General features: G+C 34.7%; 2 protein-coding genes and 1 pseudogene across 2 annotated transcripts; 2 read left to right on the top strand and 1 right to left on the bottom strand.

Annotated features, from left to right (window-relative positions):
• The first annotated feature begins 316 nt into the window (after nucleotides 1-316).
• Nucleotides 317-769, top strand: LOC114390816 (annotated as a pseudogene).
• A 13,812-nt stretch (nucleotides 770-14,581) lies between these two features.
• Nucleotides 14,582-15,524, top strand: LOC114389680 (STS14 protein-like). The gene has a single exon (XM_028350414.1). The coding sequence runs from the start codon at nucleotides 14,677-14,679 to the stop codon at nucleotides 15,205-15,207; it is 531 nt and encodes a 176-aa protein (XP_028206215.1). The 5' UTR covers nucleotides 14,582-14,676; the 3' UTR covers nucleotides 15,208-15,524.
• A 1,418-nt stretch (nucleotides 15,525-16,942) lies between these two features.
• On the bottom strand, nucleotides 16,943-22,435 carry LOC114389063. Its single transcript, XM_028349656.1, has 12 exons — nucleotides 21,778-22,435; nucleotides 21,632-21,677; nucleotides 21,201-21,273; nucleotides 20,712-20,795; nucleotides 20,417-20,533; nucleotides 19,588-20,055; nucleotides 18,905-19,314; nucleotides 18,688-18,787; nucleotides 18,534-18,593; nucleotides 18,339-18,425; nucleotides 18,039-18,167; nucleotides 16,943-17,587 (listed from the first exon to the last, which is right to left on the bottom strand). The coding sequence occupies exons 1-12, from the start codon at nucleotides 21,785-21,787 to the stop codon at nucleotides 17,285-17,287; spliced, it is 1,887 nt and encodes a 628-aa protein (XP_028205457.1). The 5' UTR covers nucleotides 21,788-22,435; the 3' UTR covers nucleotides 16,943-17,284.

The raw sequence follows: 22,435 nt of genomic DNA, 5'->3' as shown, positions 1-22,435 counted from the left end.
GACACTGATTGGGAGGCCAGTGCCTGAGATTGAAGGCCTGGTGGCTGCCACAGGATTAAGTCCACTGATAGATTGTTCAGTTATTACTGGCGATCCTGGACTTATATCCGCATTTGTGGAGAGGTGGCACAGTGAGACTAGCACCTTCCACCTTCCAGTAGGAGAGCTGACGATCACATTGGATGATGTGTCGTCCATTCTACATTTGCCCATCACTGGCGCCTTGCACAGTTTCCACGCTCTTTCTACGGAGGAGGCCAGATTCTTGCTCACGGAGTTGCTGGAAGTGTCTGCGGAGGAGGCCAGAGCCGAGACAGCACTCACACGTGGAGCATATGTACGATTAGGATGGGTTCGTGACATTTATGAGACCAGATGTCAGGCCCGGCGGTGGATTGTCGCAGCTCGCGCTTATTTGCTGCACCTTGTCGGTTGCACTCTTTTTGCTAATAAGAGTGCAACATACGTGCATGTAGTCCACCTTGACGCTTTCCGGGACCTCGCTCATAGTGGTGGTTACGCTTGGGGGGTTGCCGCGCTGGTTCATATGTACGACCAGTTAGATGAGGCTTGTAGGACCACCACCCGACAGCTTGCGGGGTACTTGACGCTATTTCAGGTAAATTTTGTGTTTATTAATATGTTAGGTTCGATTATGATTTAAACATGTTTTTATGTTATGTTAACCTCAATTATTGTGTAGTGCTGGATCTATGAGCACTTCCCTAGTGTGCATCAGTGCGTGACTGACGACACATACCAGGAGACGTCCCCACGTGCTTCCCGGTGGTTGACGTCGAAGGCGCACATGAAGGGCATCACAGGAGCACCCTACAGGGCACGTTGTGATGGTTTGACCGTCACAGATGTGTCCTGGTTGCCGTACACGGAGCATCGGGGTGTTAGGGCGTTTCAGGAGATTTCATCGTTCCAGGGTCAGCTCAGATGGGGTCCTATGATCGTCGCAGTTCGACCGGAGAGGGTGGTACGCCAGTTCGGTTACATCCAGAGCATCCCTCCGCCGCCTGTTAGTGCACGACTGTCACAGGATCAGATAGATGACAGGTGGATGGAGTTTGCGGATCACTTACTACCTGCGGGTCAGCCTTGTTTAGTGCCTGGGCAGGTATCTGCGGATTACATTGAGTGGTTTTTCCGCATATCTCACCCTTTCATGACACCGACCCAGGCAGCTGACCAGCAGAGGGATGCACCAGCTGCAGACCCTGAGGACTACATACAGCCGCCCAGCCCCCAGGTTCCAGTGGCATTTGACCCCCCTCCATATGTGGTAAGATTATTTGCGCGTTTAATGTTTTATGAGTTGTTGTTTATTTTGAATTTCATAATAAATGTTTTTACTGACTTTGACAGGATGATTACGAGGGATATGAGGCGATTGCACAGAGGTTGGAGCGTGTGCTCAACCTTAGGATAGTCACTGCAGGCACAGAGTTATATGACATTATGCAGGACTGCCTGACGATCGCGAGAGGGGGACCCAGTGCTGATGGGACGGTCAGGGCTCGTCAGAGACGCTGCACGGACCATTGATCATTGTATTTATTTTGTTGTGTTGTAGTTGACATGAATATTTGTAATTATTACAGTTTTTGTTTAATATAGTTGACGTGTTTTGCACAGTTTATTATTTTATAATATAGTTTGTTATTCCGATTGTTTGTGGCCCTTAAGCGAAGTTTACGATTGTTTTAAATTTATTTTTAAAAAAAGGGAACTTAGAATCATGAGTTTTGTTTGTAAGAATTACATAAAAAATAAAAGTTTTTAAAATGATTAATAATTCATAAGTGAACCCTTTTTCCATGTTCAAGTACCCATGTTTGTAAGAATTACATAAATGAACCCTTTTTCCATGTTTGTAAGAATTACATAAAAAACATAAGTTTTTAGAATCATGAGTTTTGTTTGTAAGAATTACATAAATGAATCTTTTTTCCATGTTCAAGTACCCATGTTTGGGATTTTTTTGCGTGGGTGTGCCTGTGCCCTGAGACAATGGAGGGCGGCCATTTCTCATGTTTGGACGTCAAAGAATCCAAAAAAAATAGTCCCGTTCCCCAGTTCCGTCAACTAACACGTCAAAACAAAGCCTCAAAATCCAAAAAAATAGGAAATGAACCCTTTTTCCATGTTCAAGTACCCATGTTTGGGATTTTTTTGCGTGGGTGTGCCTGTGCCCTGAGACAATGGAGGGCGGCCATTTCTCATGTTTGGACGTCAAAGAATCCAAAAAAAATAGTCCCGTTCCCCAGTTCCGTCAACTAACACGTCAAAACAAAGCCTCAAAATCCAAAAAAATAGGAAATGAACCCTTTTTCCATGTTCAAGTACCCATGTTTGGGATTTTTTTGCGTGGGTGTGCCTGTGCCCTGAGACAATGGAGGGCGGCCATTTCTCATGTTTGGACGTCAAAGAATCCAAAAAAAATAGTCCCGTTCCCCAGTTCCGTCAACTAACACGTCAAAACAAAGTCTCAAAATCCAAAAAACTACGAAATGAACCCTTTTAACAATTAAATTTTTGGACCACTGAAACAACGCATTCAACTTTATTATGGGAATTAAACACGCCGTAAACATATAAAGGTTACATCAACAAAAAAACAAAAAATTAAACATGACATTCAGTTGTTTAGCGACGTCCCACTGACCTCGTCTTCAACATATTTAGTAAAGACAGCTAAAATTTCTATTGGTCCATATTTTTTCCAGTAGTTAGATTGTACTAACACCTTCAGCAGTTCTTCGTTGGTGATCAGCTCATTTATTTCATATTTTATAACCGTATCTGAATACTCAAACCGAGCTGGTTGGCGGAAAAACAATCGTCTTACCGTTTGTGATTCGTGAATTCCAAGAGGGGGAATCCCTTTAGGTGCAACTTGCTTGATTAAATTCTTCAGTTCATCGATGGTACATGTTGAAGGAATTTGAAATTTCTTAGGATTTTTTCCTGTGAACGCGCAACCAACAAATTTGTTCTGCGGTGGCATGTTCCATTTGCCGTTGTAATACAGGATCGCGTCATGAATACGAGGCATAGTGCGTTCAAGTAAGTTTATTATTCCATCTGGTGTTCTTCCAACGGTGCATAATAACTCAATCGGACCAACACAAGAAAATTGATCATTACACATTAACATTGTGTTGACATCGTCATCATTTATCAATTTGATACACTCAAAGCGAATTTGGTTACCTGTATCGGTGAATGGCTTCCGGTAGTGAATTTCATCCAAAAATTGTTTGTCGGATAGCTGAAGGGTATTGTGTATTCTGGTTTTTAGGCTTGCAAAATCACACCTATTTGGTACTCGAATGGGCATCGGAGTTGAAGTTTGGAAGTAAACCCCAGTATCATTGTGAATAATCGATCCATTTGGATAAATGAAAGCCAACCTTGAGTTGACAATCGTCTGACTGCTAGTTTCTCCTAGAAATGCCATAGTTTGTGTATCAGTTGGGAGATTATTTGAAAGCAAGATAATGTGTGATTTAGTAGCCTAGTCTGCCATATATATAGATGGTTGTGACCGAGCCTTTGTTTAACTTTGTTTACAAAAAAAGAGACACGCGTAAATGTGTAGTCAAGTCAGCCAATGTGTTGTCGCTAATGTGTAGTCAAGTCAACCAATGTGTTGTTGAGCGACTGCTAGTTTCAAAATGTGTACTGAAGTCAACCAATGTGTTGTCACGCTCAAACTGTAACACGCATGCATGTCATTATGTGTTGTCAATTATGACAATGATGTATGCTGTACGCGTAAATGATTTTTGTTGGACCAACAATTTCCTTGCTTAACCAAACGAGTAGTTGATAATATTAATTGGTTAGTGACGGGTTACAACGAATTATATCGCATAATGAATACAAATAAATAAACAATGAATGTTTAGTCTTCATTTAGGTCTACATAGTGTGTTTTGAATGACATCAAGCTTGTGTATTCCTGCATTCTACTAATATATGGAATTGCCCATTGCTTTGCCTGAGAATAACAATTGGTTGACCACAACAGCGCTGGGGGCGGCAACGGACAATGGTCTTTCAAATAAACCTGTTGTACATGAACAAACATTATATCATGCGCTGACCGTGCCAAACGAACAAGCGAAGTCATTGCATAATTGTTACACTAACTATATTCAATGTACCTGAACAAAATGATTTCCAAACACGTGACCGACACATATGATGCGGTGGCCAGAAGAGTCAGGTGGTGGTTGACTTCTAAGAGGGAAAAATGTCATGCTTTGTTGTTGGGACAACGATACAAGGATTACGTTATACCGTGAAGCAATCACATATCCCATGTCTGTTATATCCATCCACTTGTCCACACTAACCTGAATGAACCAAACATACACATGTAAGTAATTTAAACATTGTTATTAAAAAAAATTAACCTAAAAACATACCTTTGAAAATCCATCAACAAGTAGGGACAACTTTAATTGTTCAAATCTCTCTGTGTCACCGAAGAGGTTCATGTACTCATGCGACCACCTGCCAAGTTCTTTAAGCAATTCATTACGCACTAACGGCCACGAATCTTCCCCCATACCTAATAAAGCGCCAATGGACCGATATCCACAGTTACCGTCCGCTTTCACATCCACAACGTCACGAATGAAACCTTGAAAGAATGATGCAAATTGATCCAACATCGGGATGATCCTTGTTGGCTGACGCGGTTGAGAACATGATGCACTTCGTTTCACTGGAGAGTTGCTGCTTTGAACAGAATGAAAAGCATCAACATACTCCCAGTAAGACGGATCACGCTTTGTGGATGTTTGACTTCTTTTCATCGGTTTCTTCGGTGCACCTTTAGTGTTCACCTTTGATGGAGGAGGGCACATAGAGTTATGATCAGGGTATGCGATTTCTCGAAGTTTACTCTTCAGATTTACTTTGCCAGCCACATCAAGTTCATCAAACCTTTTAGATATGACCTCTATTTCTTCCTTGATGGTGACTTCCGTCTCACATAACCCTTGGTCTGAAAAGCAAAGTCTCCTCCAAAAAAGATGGACTGACTCTAATGGGATGCTGCTAGCAGTATACCTAGAAAGCTCACATGCACAAGGAAGCCCGTGCGTGCTTCTCATCACACAACCACAAGAAGAGAGATTGTTGCCGAGATAACGTAGACGATCAATCTCAGAAGCAATCTGATTTAAAGCATCCCTCGAAACCATCCCAAGAAGCCTCTTGTATAAGGTTTTTTTATATACATGGCCAACCACATGCGTACTGGTTTCAAAGGATGCTTTAATTTCGACGTGTTGCAGCGTGATCATGTTGTTCATGGCATCCCAAACACTACATAGGTCTCCAACGCTATTTTGTAGTACTCTTTTGAGAGCCCAATGAGCTGATTCAACCCTACATTTAAAATACACAACAAACATGAAAATATACAACAATTAAATACCATTTAATATTAATCGTTACTAACAAATAAAATCAGTTGTTAATACCTGTTTGTTGTTGTGTTGCCTAGGTGCATGACCTTATTCGTCCATGCTGTAATAAATTTTTCCTTGTGGGGGATAATCCATGTGTCGTTAACATAGTCAACGAACATCGGCCAAGGCGAACAAGCAACTTGAAACTTCTGATGTGACTCATGGAACTCGTATTCGGACGGACAATCAACCAAAGTACCCCAGTTATCCATTACATAGTCCCACGCATTTTTTTCCCCGATTAAAGATTTGCACTTCGCCTTCACATTCTTATCGATATGAAACCTGCACAACAAATTAGTAGACTCGGGAAACACAGTTTTCACTGCATTCATCAGTGCTAGGTCTCTGTCAGTGACAATAACAAGAGGGAGGCGATCGTGTCTTAAAAATAGGCCTCGAAATCGTTCCAAAGCCCATACAATATTATTAACACGCTCAGCCTCCAGATATGCAAACCCAGTAGAGAATGTCATCGCCGTTGGTGTCACTCCAACAAAGTCAAGTAGTGGGAGTCTGTACCTGTTTGTTTTGTAGGTACTGTCTATAAAAAACACCAGATGACATGCATTGCATAACTTTACTGCATCTGGGTGACACCAAAACAGATCACGCACCACAACTTCATCCTTCAATCTATGCCAATGAATGTATTGATCACGTTCGAGAAGCTTCATCAGATGCTGCATTTCGGTATCAGCTCCTCTTATTGAAGAACGATATGCACTTCTTGCATTGTAAATTTGCTTTATCGTCGTGTAACTGTCGGCATTGTGTTCCTTCAACGTTAGCAAGATGTTTTTCGGTTTCACCATCGACTTTGTCATATCAGCAATAATTTTCTTTTCTTCCTTAGTCAATCGCCCGGCGTATGGATGTCCAACTAAGGACTTCGCCAATTCATGATTATGAATCCCACAGATCAACTTCACTATCCAACCTTCCCCTCCACGCACTGGTTTCCCACGAAGCCTGAAGGGACAACCACATTTCCTACTCCCGGTGTCTTTTCTAACGAATTCTTTATTTCTACACTTGTACGTACCACTCCTTTCACACCCAATTAACACAAATGAACTTCTTCCTCTGCTACCGGTCTCTGTGTCAGATCTCATAATCACTGCAACAAATCCATTTTCATGGGCAACTGTTCGAGCCCATTGCAAAACATCATCTCGAGTAGCGAATACCTACAACGCAACCCTAACACATTAATTTTCGTACAAACCATCAATTCAACCAATGACTCAAATTATCTATGATTACCTGAGATGTATTAAAAGCATTTGAACAATCGACATGTCGTTCATTCACTCCACATTCTTCTTGATTATCATAATCATAATCCATATGAACTTCTTGTGACATCGCAAAGTCATACCTCCATTGATCTTCGTCCATCTTAAGGACATATGCATCATACACAAGTACATTCAAATTATCATATAACCACATCCAAAAATTTACTACACCTTAAATAACAAACATATTAATAGGACATATGCATCATACACGACTATATTAAAATTATCACTATATTCTAAATTTATAACTACATTATTTACTTAAACTAAACTTATCACTATAATAAACAACTAATAAAACATTTTTGTACCATTATACATTTAAGTTACCTAAATCATTTAATATTATACCATTATACCTAATTAAATCAATAATCCACAACATATATAAACCAGAAATAAAAAAAAATTATAAAACAGAAATATATATATATATATATATATATGTATATATATATACCATTATAAAACAAAAAAATTATAATCCACAATATATATCATTATACCTAATTAAACCAATAATTCATTATTAACTAACAGAAATATATATAAAACAGAAATTAAAAATTTTATAAAACAGAAATTAAAATAAATTACTAATAATTTAACATTCCGGAAGAAGGTCTTCCGGAAGTTACGAAGGCCAATTCCGGAAGAAGTGCTTCCGGAAACTACTTCCGGAAGACCTTCTTCCGGAATTGGGCTTCTTAACTTCTGGAAGAAGGTCTTCCGGAAGTTACGAAGCCCAATTCCGGAAGAAGTGCTTCCGGAAGTAGTTTCCGGAAGAACTTCTTCCGCAATTGGCCTTCACCACTTCCGGATGAAGGTCTTCCGGAAGTTACGAAGGCCAATTCCGGAAGAAGGTCTTCCGGAAGTAGTTTCCGGAAACACTTCTTCCGGAATTGTCCTTCGTAACTTCCGGAAGACCTTCATCCGGAAGTGGTCATTCCGGACCTTCCTCCTTCTGTGCCTAAAATTTCTTCCGGATACATTTTTTACTGTTTTTCTTCTCTAAAAGCTAACCGGAAAACGAAATAAACGCGTACCTCCGACAAAATAGGAACAACAGCCACTAATAAAACTTCAAATACGGAACACGGGACCACCAAATCTTCAAATACTTCACTTCACGGGACCACCAACAGACTGCTGAAGGGACCACCACCGAAACAACAGCAAACGGAAGAAGAAAGAAAGCAAACGGAAGAAGAAAGAAAGCAAACGGAAGAAGAAACAAAGAAAGCGCAGTAAAACACAGCCTGAAGACGTTAATTTAAAGAAATTTACACAAGGGCAAAATGGTCATTACATACGCATTAAAAAAAAAAATAACTTCCGGAAGAAGCTTCTTCCGGAAGACAATGGAATTCTTCCGGAAGAAGCTTCTTCCGGAAACATTCCGGATGACGTTCTTCCGGAAATTGTCTATGAGTATTTCCGGAAGACACAAATTATTCTTCCGGAAGAACCTTCTTCCGGAAGAATAATTGCTGAAGGGCAGTTTCGCCACTTCACTGTTTGCTGGGTGCCCCAGCAATAATGCTGGGTGCACGTAGCAACTCCCTAGCCATTATTATTAAGTGGATAGGTCTTGTTTGGTAAAAGTTCATTATTATTTAGATATCCTTATTCGTTAAATGCACCCCTGCTTTTGTTTAGTTATTTTTTACGAAAATAATCATTTTTGTTGATCATCAATGCAAAACTAAAACATGTTTCTATTTTTTTTGTCTTAATCTTCTTACAGGAAAAAAGAACTCTTACTAATCTGAAATTCATCCAAAAGATAAGTAAAACTTAACCAAAAATTATTTATGTCAAGGATTGAATTTCAGATATTATTTGAATAATTCAATTTTGTTAAACATGTTTTTGTTTTGTATTAAGGTGTGTGTTTTCAATATTTACAATATATACATATATGATTTTTATCACTATATAATATAAAAATTAAAATTAATTTTTTTTATTAAAACTGCATTAATGATTATAATATTAAAAATTGCAATATCACAATTTTAAAACATAGCTAAAATTATTTATAATATTAAAAAATTAAAAAATAAGCCTAATGCAAAAGGGAATTGCATATTCGTTTTGCATCTGTCTAGAAGCATGCATTTTGTCTTGATGCAAAATGAAATTGTATTTTTGTTTTGCTTCTGGTCCATATGTAAAATAGAAATGCATTTCTATTACATCTATCCAAAACAAAAAATGCGTTTCAGTTCTACATAGATGTCACAAAACATAACTTTTGGTCTCTTTGGTTGGCCTCTAGCAGAGCACCATGGTGCGTGGCAGAGAGGAACAGTTATGGGGATTGGAGATGGTAGGAGAAATGGGTTCCTGGAGGGGTGGAGGAGGGAAGGGTAAGGGATAAAATTATAAAAATAAAATTGAAACTGGAGCGCAATTAGCAAAAAGGAGGTGTAAATAACAACTGCCTAGGTAGAAAATCAACAAGTATTGGAGCCCAAGAAATATTATTTTTGAAACACGCATACACAAATGGACATCAGATGGAGCAAAAAGAAAATACATGCATGCACATACACAAATAAATATTCATATTCATACTAAAGTAATATTTGATTTAATATTTATTTTTTTGAATACCTCTTTTCTCTTTTAAAGAATAGATTATATGAAATCTTAATAAAAAATAATGTGTTTAAAAAATAGATTTTTTAATGAAGAAAATATTGAAAGAAAAAAAGAAGAAGAGCTTTTAAAGAAGTTAAATTCAGGACTTATTAGTTTTGGCTTCGCTCTCTTTTTTCTTATTTATTTCAAATTCATAGATAAAAAAACAAACTATAAAAAGAATTTAACTTAAAAATAACTTCTAAACTGTAAAAACTAAAATTTTATTTTATTTATAATTATATGCTACTTTAACTTATCACTTTATTCTCATACAAAGATAAATAGACTCTGATTAATACTAAAGATAAATTTTAAAAATTATTATAATTTAAAATAAATTTAATACTAACATTTAAATTAAATATTTTTTTAAAAAGTTTAATTTAATGAATCATGTCTTATAAAATATGAAAGGAGGGAGTAGTATTGAATGAATTATGAAGTGCTTATTAGCTCCTCCCCTGGCCACCACAAACATGACACATGCAATGAGTTAGCTCGCAAACCCATGCGCTGACATTTCAGCCACTCATTTGTTAGTATCACTATCACCCCACTTTAATAGCAATGCATGCACTTCAATCTTGAATCTTAATTTTTAGTGTTTCAACGTTGATAGAAGTATAGAGAAAATAAATAAATAAGGGAAGGAAATACAAGATAAATAAAGTAAAAAAAAAAAGTCAGTTGTTTAAATGGATGATAATGAAAATAAAAATATTAATAAAATCAGAAGACGGAGTAAAACAAAGAGATTAAATAACTATAACAAAAAAAATCACCCTTAGAGAAACATTGATTTTACTCACCCTTAGAGGAGTCACTAGTAGTAGTTATTTCGTTCTCGAATACAAATAATAAAAATTTCTTATTTTTTAAAATATAATTAAATTTTAATTATGAAATTATTTATATTTTAGTTAATAATATCATCTTTAAAATATTCTTTATTTAATAAAATAAGAAAACTATAATTAATATCAAATTTTATTAAAGAATAATTTTAAAAAATATTTATTTTTAAATTAAAAATAACACAATTTAATAAAATTAACTTATTTTCTTAATAATTACATGGCTCTTCTCCCTGTTTTTTTTTTAATGGCTCTTCCCCCATTTCTCTGCTTCCAATTAAATGCCATGGACCTCATCACCTAACTTGAACGCATAAAATTCATCAATTGCAATGGCAACATAACCCAGAATTACTCAAACACAACACGTACTTCAACGACTTGAACATCATAAGTAAGTTCACTTCAGCTACTTGTCCCCTATGGGACCTTTTTTTTTTCTCTGAAAGAAAGAGAGAGAGAGGAGGTCCCATAGGTATAATTACGATGAAAAATGTCAACAATATAAAAAACATTGTATCATATTTTACTTTATGGATGATTTTTTTGTATAAGAAATCTTATGGGTGATTTTCATTTCCTAATTTTCATTTTTACATTAAGTTCTTATAGTTTTTCAATTGTTCAAATTAAGTTCAGCACCCCAAAAAATTTGTCTAATACTAGTAATTAATAGTAAAAAATAGTACTATTGATTAACATGAAAGTGTTTTCGTCTAATATATGCACGACAATGTTTTCTATCAAAATGCATTTTTATTTTTATTTTTATTTAATATTTATTTTTAAAATTATATTGAAACGCGTACGTACATCATTCGTGTATTTCATGTGTTGCACATTCCTCCTATTCATATTGAATAATACTTATGTTAACAAATAAATAAAAATGCAATGAAAATGTGATATATCATTGATTTCTGTCAATTTACAAAGAAAAAAGTATAAAATATTTAAATAAAAAAAAATTCATTACATTTTATGTGTTTTGTTTTTTTTGTTTCTATCAAAATATTTTATATATTTTTCCGTTAGAAATATATACTAATCAATGATATCTCACACCTCCATTATATTTTTATTGAATGAAATTTTAGGATAAAAGACTAAATTTGAATAATTGAGAAACTATAAAAACAAAATACAAACAACTAAAATTAATAAAACGACTAAAATTACACATAAAATAAAGTATGAGAATGAAAATATAACCAAACCTATAATTTTTTAACAATGCTCACAATACTTTTTAAAATATTTTCAATTTTTTTTAGAAATTTTAAATATTTTCTATTATTGAGTGAATTACACGCAAATTCTGTTTAATGTAATATTTCGTTGAAGAGAGTTTCATTTTGAAAATTTTATTAGTCCACCAATAAACATTGTTTATGCAAAAAAAAAAATACTTAATCATGCGCTGTTTATGGGGTGTATTCAATGAAAAGTAAAGCTTTATTTTGGTATAGTTTATATCAACATTTAATATGATCTTTTATCACATAAGTTATTAAAATTAATAAACTAGTTTTAATTTTGACGGAGAAGCAATGCAAAAAATCACTTGAGATTCACACTTATTTACTAATTATCAATGAGGGGTTAGCTATAATAGAGTTGGTTAGTTTCTCACAACATAATAAAATATGATTTGAATCTATGCTTGAAGAGGTGCTCATATTGAAATAAGGTTTGAAGCTATGCTTAAAGAGCTCATATTTCATGTGTGATAGTGCCTTAACTAGAGTTGTTTCTCAAAGAGAATATGTGTGAAGAACAAAAAAAGTAAATATTTATTAGTGTCCCAAGGTAGAAAATGAAAAGTGAATTTTTCTTAAAAAATGTTATTAAGTACTTTTACTATAATTTCCAATCAGGGTCGTATAGGTTACTAGGCCATTGCCTCCAATTCTTTTAGGGTCTCAATAATTTTATATATTTTTTAATAAAATATTTTTTTATTAATTTGAATTATTAAATGATAAATTATGTTATAGCATGATATATTATATATTTATATTTTTATTTTTATTTTTATTAATAAGACCACAAATATTATTGCTTCAAAAAATATCATAAATATTAAATATAGATGTCAGTATTATTATAAATAATTTAAGTGTAATTTTATTATTTATTTTATATCTATTTTGGACCTTACCTCTTTCCTCCCTAAAAATTATTGAAATTAGTATAGAGTTTAAATTTATATGAAAAAAATATTTTGATGCTGATGTTTATGTCGAGATTATATACATTTAACTAAAATTTTATTTGTATGAACCATTTTGTATTTAAAAGTATATCTTTAATTGAAAGTGAATTTGAATATATTTTCAAATATTAAATCATGATCAATTTTTATTTGAATTCTAAAAATTGAAAAAAATAGTATCTTACTCTTGATTTATTTTTTAAAATAAAGATATTGCAAAAGTGTATACCAAAAAAAATATACTCTAATTAAAGTGTTACATTAAATCAAAATAATTTTTTTTCTAAAATATGCATTGTTTCTAAAATATTATTAATAGCTCTTGTAATTATAATTATTGTCAAATAAACTAAAACTAAAACTATTTAAATCTTATATAGCATTGCCTATGTCAAAAAATAGGATGATTTAATTTTTTTTTATATATTAAAAATATTTAAATATTAAATTTTGATGAATATAGAAAAATAAATAAAATAATGATAATAAATTAAAATTTAAATGTATATTTTGCCTTAGGCCTAATCATTGCTAAACATGGTCCTTTTCCAATGCATTTCTAACATGATATGCGATAAAAAAAATTATTTATTACTCCCTCGATCCCGTTTAATTTTTCTATATGAGGAAAAAAAGCCTTATCCAAAAATAATTATTATTTTAGTTTTTTAATATAACATTAATTATTTTTTCACTTATATCTCTTATAATTTTAATGGTGGACAACAAATTTATAAATGAATTAATGATTATACAAGGTTAATTTTGTAAAGCTTATTATCTTTCATTTTTTTATTACCTTCTTTTGGTTTAATTTGTGTAAAATAATTTAGGATGATAATTATAATAGGACAGAAGAAGTAATATTTTAGAAATATTATAAAATAATAATTAAAAGACTCTTCAAATAATAATAATAAATGCTAACATATGACCTTAAAATACTAATAAAAGATCAATAAGTGTAGGTTGTTCTAACATAACGAGTAGGGGCTCAAAGGCTCAAGTATGTTATATGTAATTGGATTAAATAGTTGAAAGAAAAATCTTTTTATCCACAATAATTATACTTGACTATATATATATATGAGGGGAGATATCAAATTATTTTAAGATTAACTCTTTTAAGTTATTCTTCATTTTTACTATTTATTTTATTAAAATACAATAGTTAAGATTAATTATTCATTGAAATTTTAAGAAAATAAATAATGAAAATAAAGAGTAACTTAATTTTTTCTCCCTCTTTATTTATATATATATATATATATATATATATATATATATATATATATATATCATGATTTCCAATGCAACATTAAATAATTTATAATAAAATTGTTTTGTTTATTAATTTGTCAACGACTTTATTTTCGTGTTAAGATTGTGTTAACATTTTCTTAAATTTTCAACCTTCTATAATGTATAAAAGAGTAACTAATCATATTTTCACAACTTTCTTTATATTATAGACAAGGAAAAAAAGAAGTGCGATACATGATATATAATTCAATAAAAAAAGGATAAATAAAAATAAATTTTAAAATATAGTTGCAAAAAAAAATTAATTAAGTTTTAAATCAGTGAATTTTGAAATAAATCATTTTAATTTCCCAAATTTAAAAAGTTTATTTTATTCCTCCAAATTTAATCTTAGGGTTGACAACAATACTATCTTGTCCCTTGAAAATAGACAATTGTTAAAAGTCACGTTATCAGTTTTCCACTAGAGCTGTTAACCTCATGATGTAACTACCAGGACTAAACAAAAACTTTTTAAAACTTGAGGGACTTTGTTTAATGTTCATTCAGGAGAAAAGAATAGATTCTCAATAATTCAAAATTCCACTGAAAAAAGTAAATAAGTAAAGTTGATAAAAAAATTATTTTCATGAATTCAGATATTACTAAATGATTTTTAGTATTATTTTGTTTAATTTAGTAGACAAAAACATATTTATCTTAAATTTCATAAACTAAAAACATGATTAAACAAAAAAAAATCAACAAGTAATAAAAGTCATAGGACCAGGAAGAATTGCTGGTAGTATATATATATCTTGAGAGAGAGAGTCAGTGGAGTGTAGAAACATTAGAGTTGCACACACAACAACAAACAACAAACACAAGTAGACCTCATAGTCACAATTGAGACCAAAATGAAAATGGTTCATGGTGCATTGTTTTTGCTGGCAGCAGTTGCCACGTTGCACGTGTCATCGGAGGCAGCTGCAGCTCCGCCCCCGGCGACGGCGCTCTCCGCGGCGGCGAGGGAGTTCTTGGAGGCGCACAACCAGGCCAGGGCGGCGGTGGGGGTGGAGCCGCTGCGGTGGAGCGAGCAGGTGGCGAACGTGACGAGCAAGCTGGCGCGGTACCAGCGGGTCAAGACGGGGTGCCAGTTCGCGAACCTGACCGCGGGCAAGTACGGCGCGAACCAGCTCTTGGCGCGTGGCAGCGCGGCGGTGACGCCGCGCATGGCGGTGGAGGAGTGGGTGAAGCAGAAGCAATTCTACAACCACGCCGACAACTCCTGCGCCCCCAACCACCGCTGCGGCGTCTACACGCAGGTCGTGTGGAGGAAGTCGGTGGAGCTCGGCTGCGCTCAGGCCACGTGTGTGAAGGAGCAGGCTAGCTTGACCATTTGTTTCTATAACCCTCCTGGGAACTACGTTGGAGAAAGCCCATACTAAATACTTATCATCTCATGCTTAGAGCTTGTTTGGATAGAGGTAGAGGTAGAAGTGCTTTTTGAGAGCTTTTCAAAGCTTATTAATGACTTGTATCCAAACAGACCTGCATGCTTATCATGTTTAGCTTCACTATATGGATACATGCTAGAAGAGTTTTTGAAAGTTTTATTCCAAAAGACCATGTCTTGTGAAGTTAATTATGCTAATTTAATGAGTGAAACTGATATCTATTATGTATGTATCTTGAGATCATTATTATGTGACCATGTATTGGGACTAATTATGAATTGGGTCATATAAGGTTTAATCTCCTGCCATTGCACGTCGCATTGGATTACTTTACTTTTGATGCTTAATTAGTTCTTTTTACATTTCAGACGCGGTCGAAGTTGTGGTTAATTTTTTTTTGCGATGCTTAATGTTACAGAAAAATGCAACTGATGTGTGATCGCAATTGCAATTGTAATGTATTACGGTTGTAGTGAGTCAAAAATACCTTTAAACTTTTACTATCCGATCACATTTGTGATTGCAAATCGTAATTTAAAATCATAGTTCTTAGTTAAGATGGGTGTGATCATGATTTGGATCTTTCATGCAAGTTTCCAGTTTACTAATATGTTATTTTATTCTTGTTTTGTATCTCTCACTCGTATCTTGATCCAGTAACCTTTTAATACTACTGATTAGGTGGGCCACAGTCAGTTAAATTAATCTCAGGATCCATAATCTTTGTGTATTTTTCCTTAGCTGCCAAAAAATGTCATAAAAAAGTTTTGTTTTAGTTTGGTGGAGAGGTGTTTAAGGCATTGTGGGGTTTTCGTCAACTAGGTGTCAGTAACTTTATGGCATCGATGAATTATGTCTGGGGTTCACGTGCACATGCGGGGCACTCTGTGGGTCACCCCATTGAACACGGAACTTTTTGTTTCAAGCGAATCCAAAATATCTAATCGCTTTGGTATGTATGTTGCCTTTGTGTGTCTCTGTATGAGCGAGTGTTCATTGTCCACTTGATTCTGTCAATAAGTTTTCTCTGCCTCATTTTTATGGTGAAATTTCTCAATTTTTAAACTTGACCCAGAAACATCGAATACCATTCCCTTTGGTTTAAGAAATAAGAAATTATATTCAGAGTTATAGTCCTAACTCAATCTTATAAAATTGGCATATAAGATGAGAGTTGTCTTCCATTTATATATACTATTAGTTAATGTGAGATCTCCAATACACTTCCCTCACATTAAGGACCGAACATTTTGAAAATGAAATTTGTAAAATTGGACATCTACGAATGGTCTGATGCGGTCTGTTATAGACCCAACAATAAATCGTTAGAATAAGTTATGATACTATCTTAAAATGTGAATTATAAATCTAACTCAATCCTACAAAATTAGTGTGAGGCGAGGATTTATTTTTTTTAGTTGAATTGGTAACAGTTTACAATCAGAAATTATTTTTCTACAATAAGATATTTCAGTTGAGATTGAAAGTTGGGTGAAAAACTAGTCACATGACTACAAGCAACCTTTGTCCATTTATGATTGGACACCCCAGTCGAGTCATGTGATTATTATAATATTAATTGTAGCGATCTCAATGCACCTGCTTAATTATTCATGTCCTCTATAGCTAGTTTTATATATATACTTATATATGTATGCAAAGGTGTTACAGCAACGCATAATAACAGGCTAGTTATAAATGACAAAAAAAAGATGACAACTGATTATAGCATCAAATCATTTACACTGCTAAGCTCAACGCTATGAATAGAGTACATCAATCACAGTTAATACAATGGAATTGTAACACAATACAGACTCAAAATACTACACATTGCAATATGAGATTTTGCTGTTGCTGCTACCCTGTCAACTTTGTACAAAAGAATACATATAGAGCAAACAATGCAGATCAAGGTTTTAAATTGCTGGAGCAATCGTAGTTGCAATTGCGATTGGAAAATTGCAGACAAATATGACTAATGCGACTACAATTGCAGTTGTGAACCGTTTTTAAAACTTGATGTAAATTGTCTCCCATAGTAAGAAGTAGTAAGGCTACCAAGCAATTATTTTATCAGCTCCTTAGGAATGAGGTATCGAAAAGTAAAGTTATGTGGAATCCATTCTATGTTCTTCTTGGGTTTTGCAAGGTCACATTTCTTAACACTCTTTCTTAGAGATTCAGGTAGAGAATGTTGAATCATCTCCATGGTACCAGCAGAGCACAAACCCGAGTCCTTCGCGAAAGACTCTACAAGCTTGGGAAAAAGTATTTTCTGGTCCTTGCGTACCCCAAAGGTAGCTCGAATGTACTCTTCCTTTGCAACTTCTAGTTCTTGAAGCACTCTCTTGGGTGTATATACACGTACCTGTCGTAGTTTATAAAAAGATAAGCAACTCACTAGAGTTAATTAAGCATGAAAAAAAATGGTTATGTAATGTGTATCTGTTTGTGTCTAAATAAATTCACATGTTTTGTCCCCTGGGAACTTGCTTTTGTTTTTTGCACATTCCTTGAACAAGAAGCTATCACTAGATTTGATAGTAGTATAGTGTCAAATGCAGGCACGAGAACCGCCATTATAAGGGATTTAATTCCTTGAAGTCCAAACAATGTTGTGTATATAACTAGACAAGTCTAAAGGAAATTATTCCATGTTGAAATGATCTGTGCTATGTTTTCTCAATTTAATTTGGCAGCACGGAAAGTAATTGCCCACAAAATCTTAAGCATTGAAAAATGGAGATGTTACAACTTACAAGTCTAATGAAAAATCACATGCAAACACCCTGAGGTCTGAGAAGAGTTAGAATAAGTACCGCAGGGTCAGAATGGTTTCCTGAACAGAGTGCAAAGAGTAGAAGAGGCTCAGGACGCTCGATCGGGTATGCTCGATGTCCATCTCCAGCTTTGAATTTTGTCCTTGGAGAAAAGAACAAGCGGAACCACTACAAGAGGATGCAAGTAAGAAGAAGCTTCCATATAAGTCCCTCGATTGGATTTACATAATAAATATTTTGCATATTGAAAAGATATTTCAAAGATATTATAAATGGAATGGCCATTCTTTTATCTTTTTTTAATTTTCTATAGGGAAAAGTTGGGATTGCATGAACCACCTGCCCAGGGCGAGGCAACCGGCACCCAAGTATAGTGTTCTGTATTGTGTCTGCACTGATTGTATGACCCCCAATGTTATATGCAGCCTGCATAGGGCATCACATTGAGCAACTCAGCAAAAGCAGATAGGCTTAACTATAGTTTCATGACTTTCATCCTAATAGACTATTAAAGCTATTACTCTTAGATTTCACCTTTAACAGAAGGAAGACCCTTTTCACATTGTTTTGTGGAATTCCATAAGCCAAAAATGCCTATTAGAAACCAAAAAAGAGCATATTATAACCTCAATCAAGAGAAATGGAAAACTAATAAAGGGAAATTTGTTTTGAGAGTAATAATAATTACATGCATCACCAAAGCATTGTGTATGTTGATCCAGAAAGCTAACTTCTCCTCATGTTTCAACTTCCCAGGATCTACTTCTTCTAATTGAGAAATAAGTGATCTGAGACAACATAGAAGTGGATGGCCATTATAACTCCAAGAGACTGAAGAATCCAACTTAACTATGTAATTTTCACATGGAAGCTTCAAGATCTCAATTAGATATTAATAAACTCACCTGAAATTCTTGAGTAACTGCTCAGTATCACCCAATTTCTGATTTTCTCTGTAAATCCATGATACCTCAACCATGGTGCTGTATGGTCCACTAAACTCCTTGAGTCCTTCCACATGGAAAGGATTGTCTAACCGTACATCGAATGAGGAATTATTCCTCAAACCTGGACTCCACATGTCTCCTTGATCTCCAATAGAAAAGGCACTAGTTGAAGACAAGGATGAACTGGGAGATGAAAGGCCTGGATTTGTCATAGATGGATCCGCGAGTTTGCAATATATAGCTGATATACATTTGACCATATCCTCAGAAAGCCTATTTGGTGTATCTGGAATATGATCAGATATTCGGGTACCAAGATGTTCCGCCAGGCTGATTATTCTTGATGAAGCATCAACATTTTGGGCATACTGCATAGCATAGATTTAACTGAGTCAAAATCCAAAGAAGGCATCCAAAAAGATTATTCTCTGGAATTAGCACTAATATGTTTACAAAGAGAAATGTACAAAACAGAACTTCACAATAAAATGAATACTGTCGTGTATTCTTCCAAAAGGATAAACACAAGTTTGAGTAACCAAGACAACTTCTATCAGTATGATTGCAGCAACTCAATGTGCTAGGAGCCATACTAAATACAAAACACAGGTAAAAGGAAATTTCCATGAAACATGATTTACCTCCATCATGGACAATGGTTGGGAATGACAGGCACGAAGAGATTCAGTTAATACTTCTGCCGCTGGAGCAGATGCTCTTGTTGTAAATGTTGTACACTGGGATAATGAGGAGTGGCAACGATATACACCTGCGTCTAAATGCTTTCCTTCTGGTTGATGTACATTGTATTCTTTCCCTAGTGTCTCAGGTTCATATCCATTATATTCCTTTTGCATAGTATCAAGCTCATGGTCAATAGATTGTACTGCAGAGCTTCCTCTTTTGGTTAACACCTCAGGCTTAGAAACTTCAACGAATCTTGCTCTAGGTGTTGATGGAGGCGACTTCACTTTTTCCTCCTTGGTGAATGGAGCTACAGAGGGTAATTGTTGATCAAATGCTTTACGATACAAGGAGAGAAGATATTGTTCCAAATACATAACTTCTAACTCTAACACTGCAATTTCTTTAATTAATTTGGACGTTGGCTGGAGTCAAAAAAGAAAAAAGAGAAGTCAAGACAAACAGAAAGCTATACATGACAAGAAAATCATACCAGGCCTTTAATCCTAAACAATGTATAATCATTTATGGGCTGCAAAATAATCTTATGATTGCAGAGACATAAATGGAAGGATTGAACCACAAATATATTCACCATCAGCCTAGCATGCATAAAGCAAAACTGTATGAATGTTTGCAACATCAATGTTCTTTTAATAGTTAAGAAAGCACATATAAATCGGTCCATTAATTCTTGATGTGTCACACATGTTGATAAATGAAAATTATGACATCAAAAGAAAATGTACACTCATTGGCTCAAAATTTGTTGAAAATGTTCCAAACCTTGGGCAGTATCGTTTCATTTGAATTAACAAGAGATGTAGGCCTGTATCCAAGTGCCTTTTCTAACGTGCATCTAACCTCAAATTGGTCTTGTAGCCTTTTCTCTAACTGTAGAATCTGCCACAAGATAATTTAAACACAAAAATAGACATAGCTATCAGGTAAAAGCTTGTTGAGCCACTAGAAAAATTTGAAGCAAGATTAAAAGAAAATGACTGATTAAACCATAATGCAGAATACGGCTGCAGTAGAATTTGCAATAAAAGAATTGTGATGAACACTTCTGGTGTCGTACCTCTTGCTTCAGACTATGTTGAACATCATTTGTAGGGGTTTGTTTCTTCCTAGGTTTACCGCATTCCGTGAGGTACCCTGTTTCCTGGAACCAGATCAAAACCATACATAGGTGTGAAAATCTTTCTTCTAAATAATTGTCTAGAAGTAACTTATTTTGCCTGTGGACTACAGAGAAAGATACAATTATATTAAATTAGACCATTATTATTACAATATTAATTATGTCAAACATATATGCTTTCCATAAAATCAATTCTCTGTTCATCCATCCCATTACATAAATTTGAAAATATATGTGTTTCTTAAAGTTTCTGGCTGTCCTTGTCGTTTGTGATACCGACTGCAACCCCCCACCCCACCCCAAAAAAAAAGCATCATAAATGCGCACAATTCATTTAAAAGAATAGCACTTTCAATTCAAATTCCCAAATCAGAAAGAAAAAGTGAAGGCAATATATTGATGAAATAAATCAGTGATTGATTATACCAGCTTTGTTCGATCTGAGGCCTCAAGATGATTATCTGGATTATCATCCTCGTCTCTTTTCTTATCAGGAAAGCTGCAAAAAATTAAAACAGTAAAACACAGTTAACATATGATAAGTTCATTGTGGTGCCCTTTAAGGAGCACAAGTTACATTCATGAAATCCCCCAATTGTCATCAAATTCTAAGAGGCATGAGCCTTCAGTTTCACTTTTAAACAGGAACCCCCTTCTCCCCAAAGTATGTGCTCAAATGGGTGGCACACAGAGTAAGCAAAACTAGACCCAAAAAGAATGAATGAACAAATAATTGCTAAAAACATTAATATAAATGTGGAAGCTTTATTTTCCATGAAAAAAAAGCTACCCCTCATGCATGAAGTCCAGAATCAAGATAGCACAATAGAAAACAAGCATAAGAAATAGAGGGGCACCTCTTAGAACGCTTGTGCCTTGGCACCAACCCTTCAAACCCCCTGCCTAAAAAGCCATCCAAAACCAAAGTCATTTCCAATGAACCAAATATACAACACCACCAAAAAATGTTGAAAAACAAAGCAACACAGGGTCACCATCCTACCTTGAAACATAACAAAAACAACCACCAAGAACTGAAGAAGAGAACAATGAACAACACTGCACTTGATTGAGCAATGCAGTGAGACAAAAAGGCAGAACAGAAAACACTATATAGCCCAGATAGATACCAAAATAGCCTAAGAGAGTCTATAAACTAGATTCCAACCAAGACTTGACTAGCTTCATTTCAGCATAGAAGAAAAAGCTTCCTTCTTTAGCATAGTACCCACAAAAGGGATCATTTGCAGCAGTGCCTGCTGCTACTACTAATACAATCTTCTTAGACATAAAATATAACCATAATAATGAGGGCAGTGCACACAAAACCAAACCCACAAAAAAAAAAGGATTAATTAGCCTTTTGACCAATGAGTCTTCTCTTTTGGACAACCTCAATGGTGTGGTTGGTGCTGCTAATTGTTTTTGTGTTATGCTATGTTCATAGCCTTTTTGTAAAAGGGTGGTGGCCTTTTGCAATGATAGACCGGTGTGAAATGTCAAAACGTTTACCAAAAATGTTAACAAAAGAAATCTCAGCTCCCTGTGAAACTAAAAAGGCTCTCTTACATGTCACATATTTTTCTTAGTAGTTTTAAGGGTCATAAAGTTGCCGACGTCTCATTCTTCAATGAACGCTTGGCCTTATGCAGTTTATAACA

The sequence above is a fragment of the Glycine soja genome, chromosome 16 (assembly GCF_004193775.1).
Source record: "Glycine soja cultivar W05 chromosome 16, ASM419377v2, whole genome shotgun sequence".
NCBI classification, from domain to species: Eukaryota; Viridiplantae; Streptophyta; class Magnoliopsida; order Fabales; family Fabaceae; genus Glycine; species Glycine soja.
Note: the sequence above shows the minus strand (reverse complement) of the source record. Positions and strands in the feature narration are given on the sequence as shown.

Coding starts and splice junctions, on each gene's coding strand:
- LOC114389680 (XM_028350414.1), top strand. CDS start 14,677: ATGAAAATGGTTCATGGTGCATTGTTTTTGCTGGCAGCAGTTGCCACG.
- LOC114389063 (XM_028349656.1), bottom strand. Junction 18,168..18,338: donor GGTTGCCTCGCCCTGGGCAG/GTGGTTCATGCA, acceptor ATCCTCTTGTAG/TGGTTCCGCTTGTTCTTTTC. Junction 17,588..18,038: donor GAAACCATTCTGACCCTGCG/GTACTTATTCTA, acceptor AAACTACGACAG/GTACGTGTATATACACCCAA.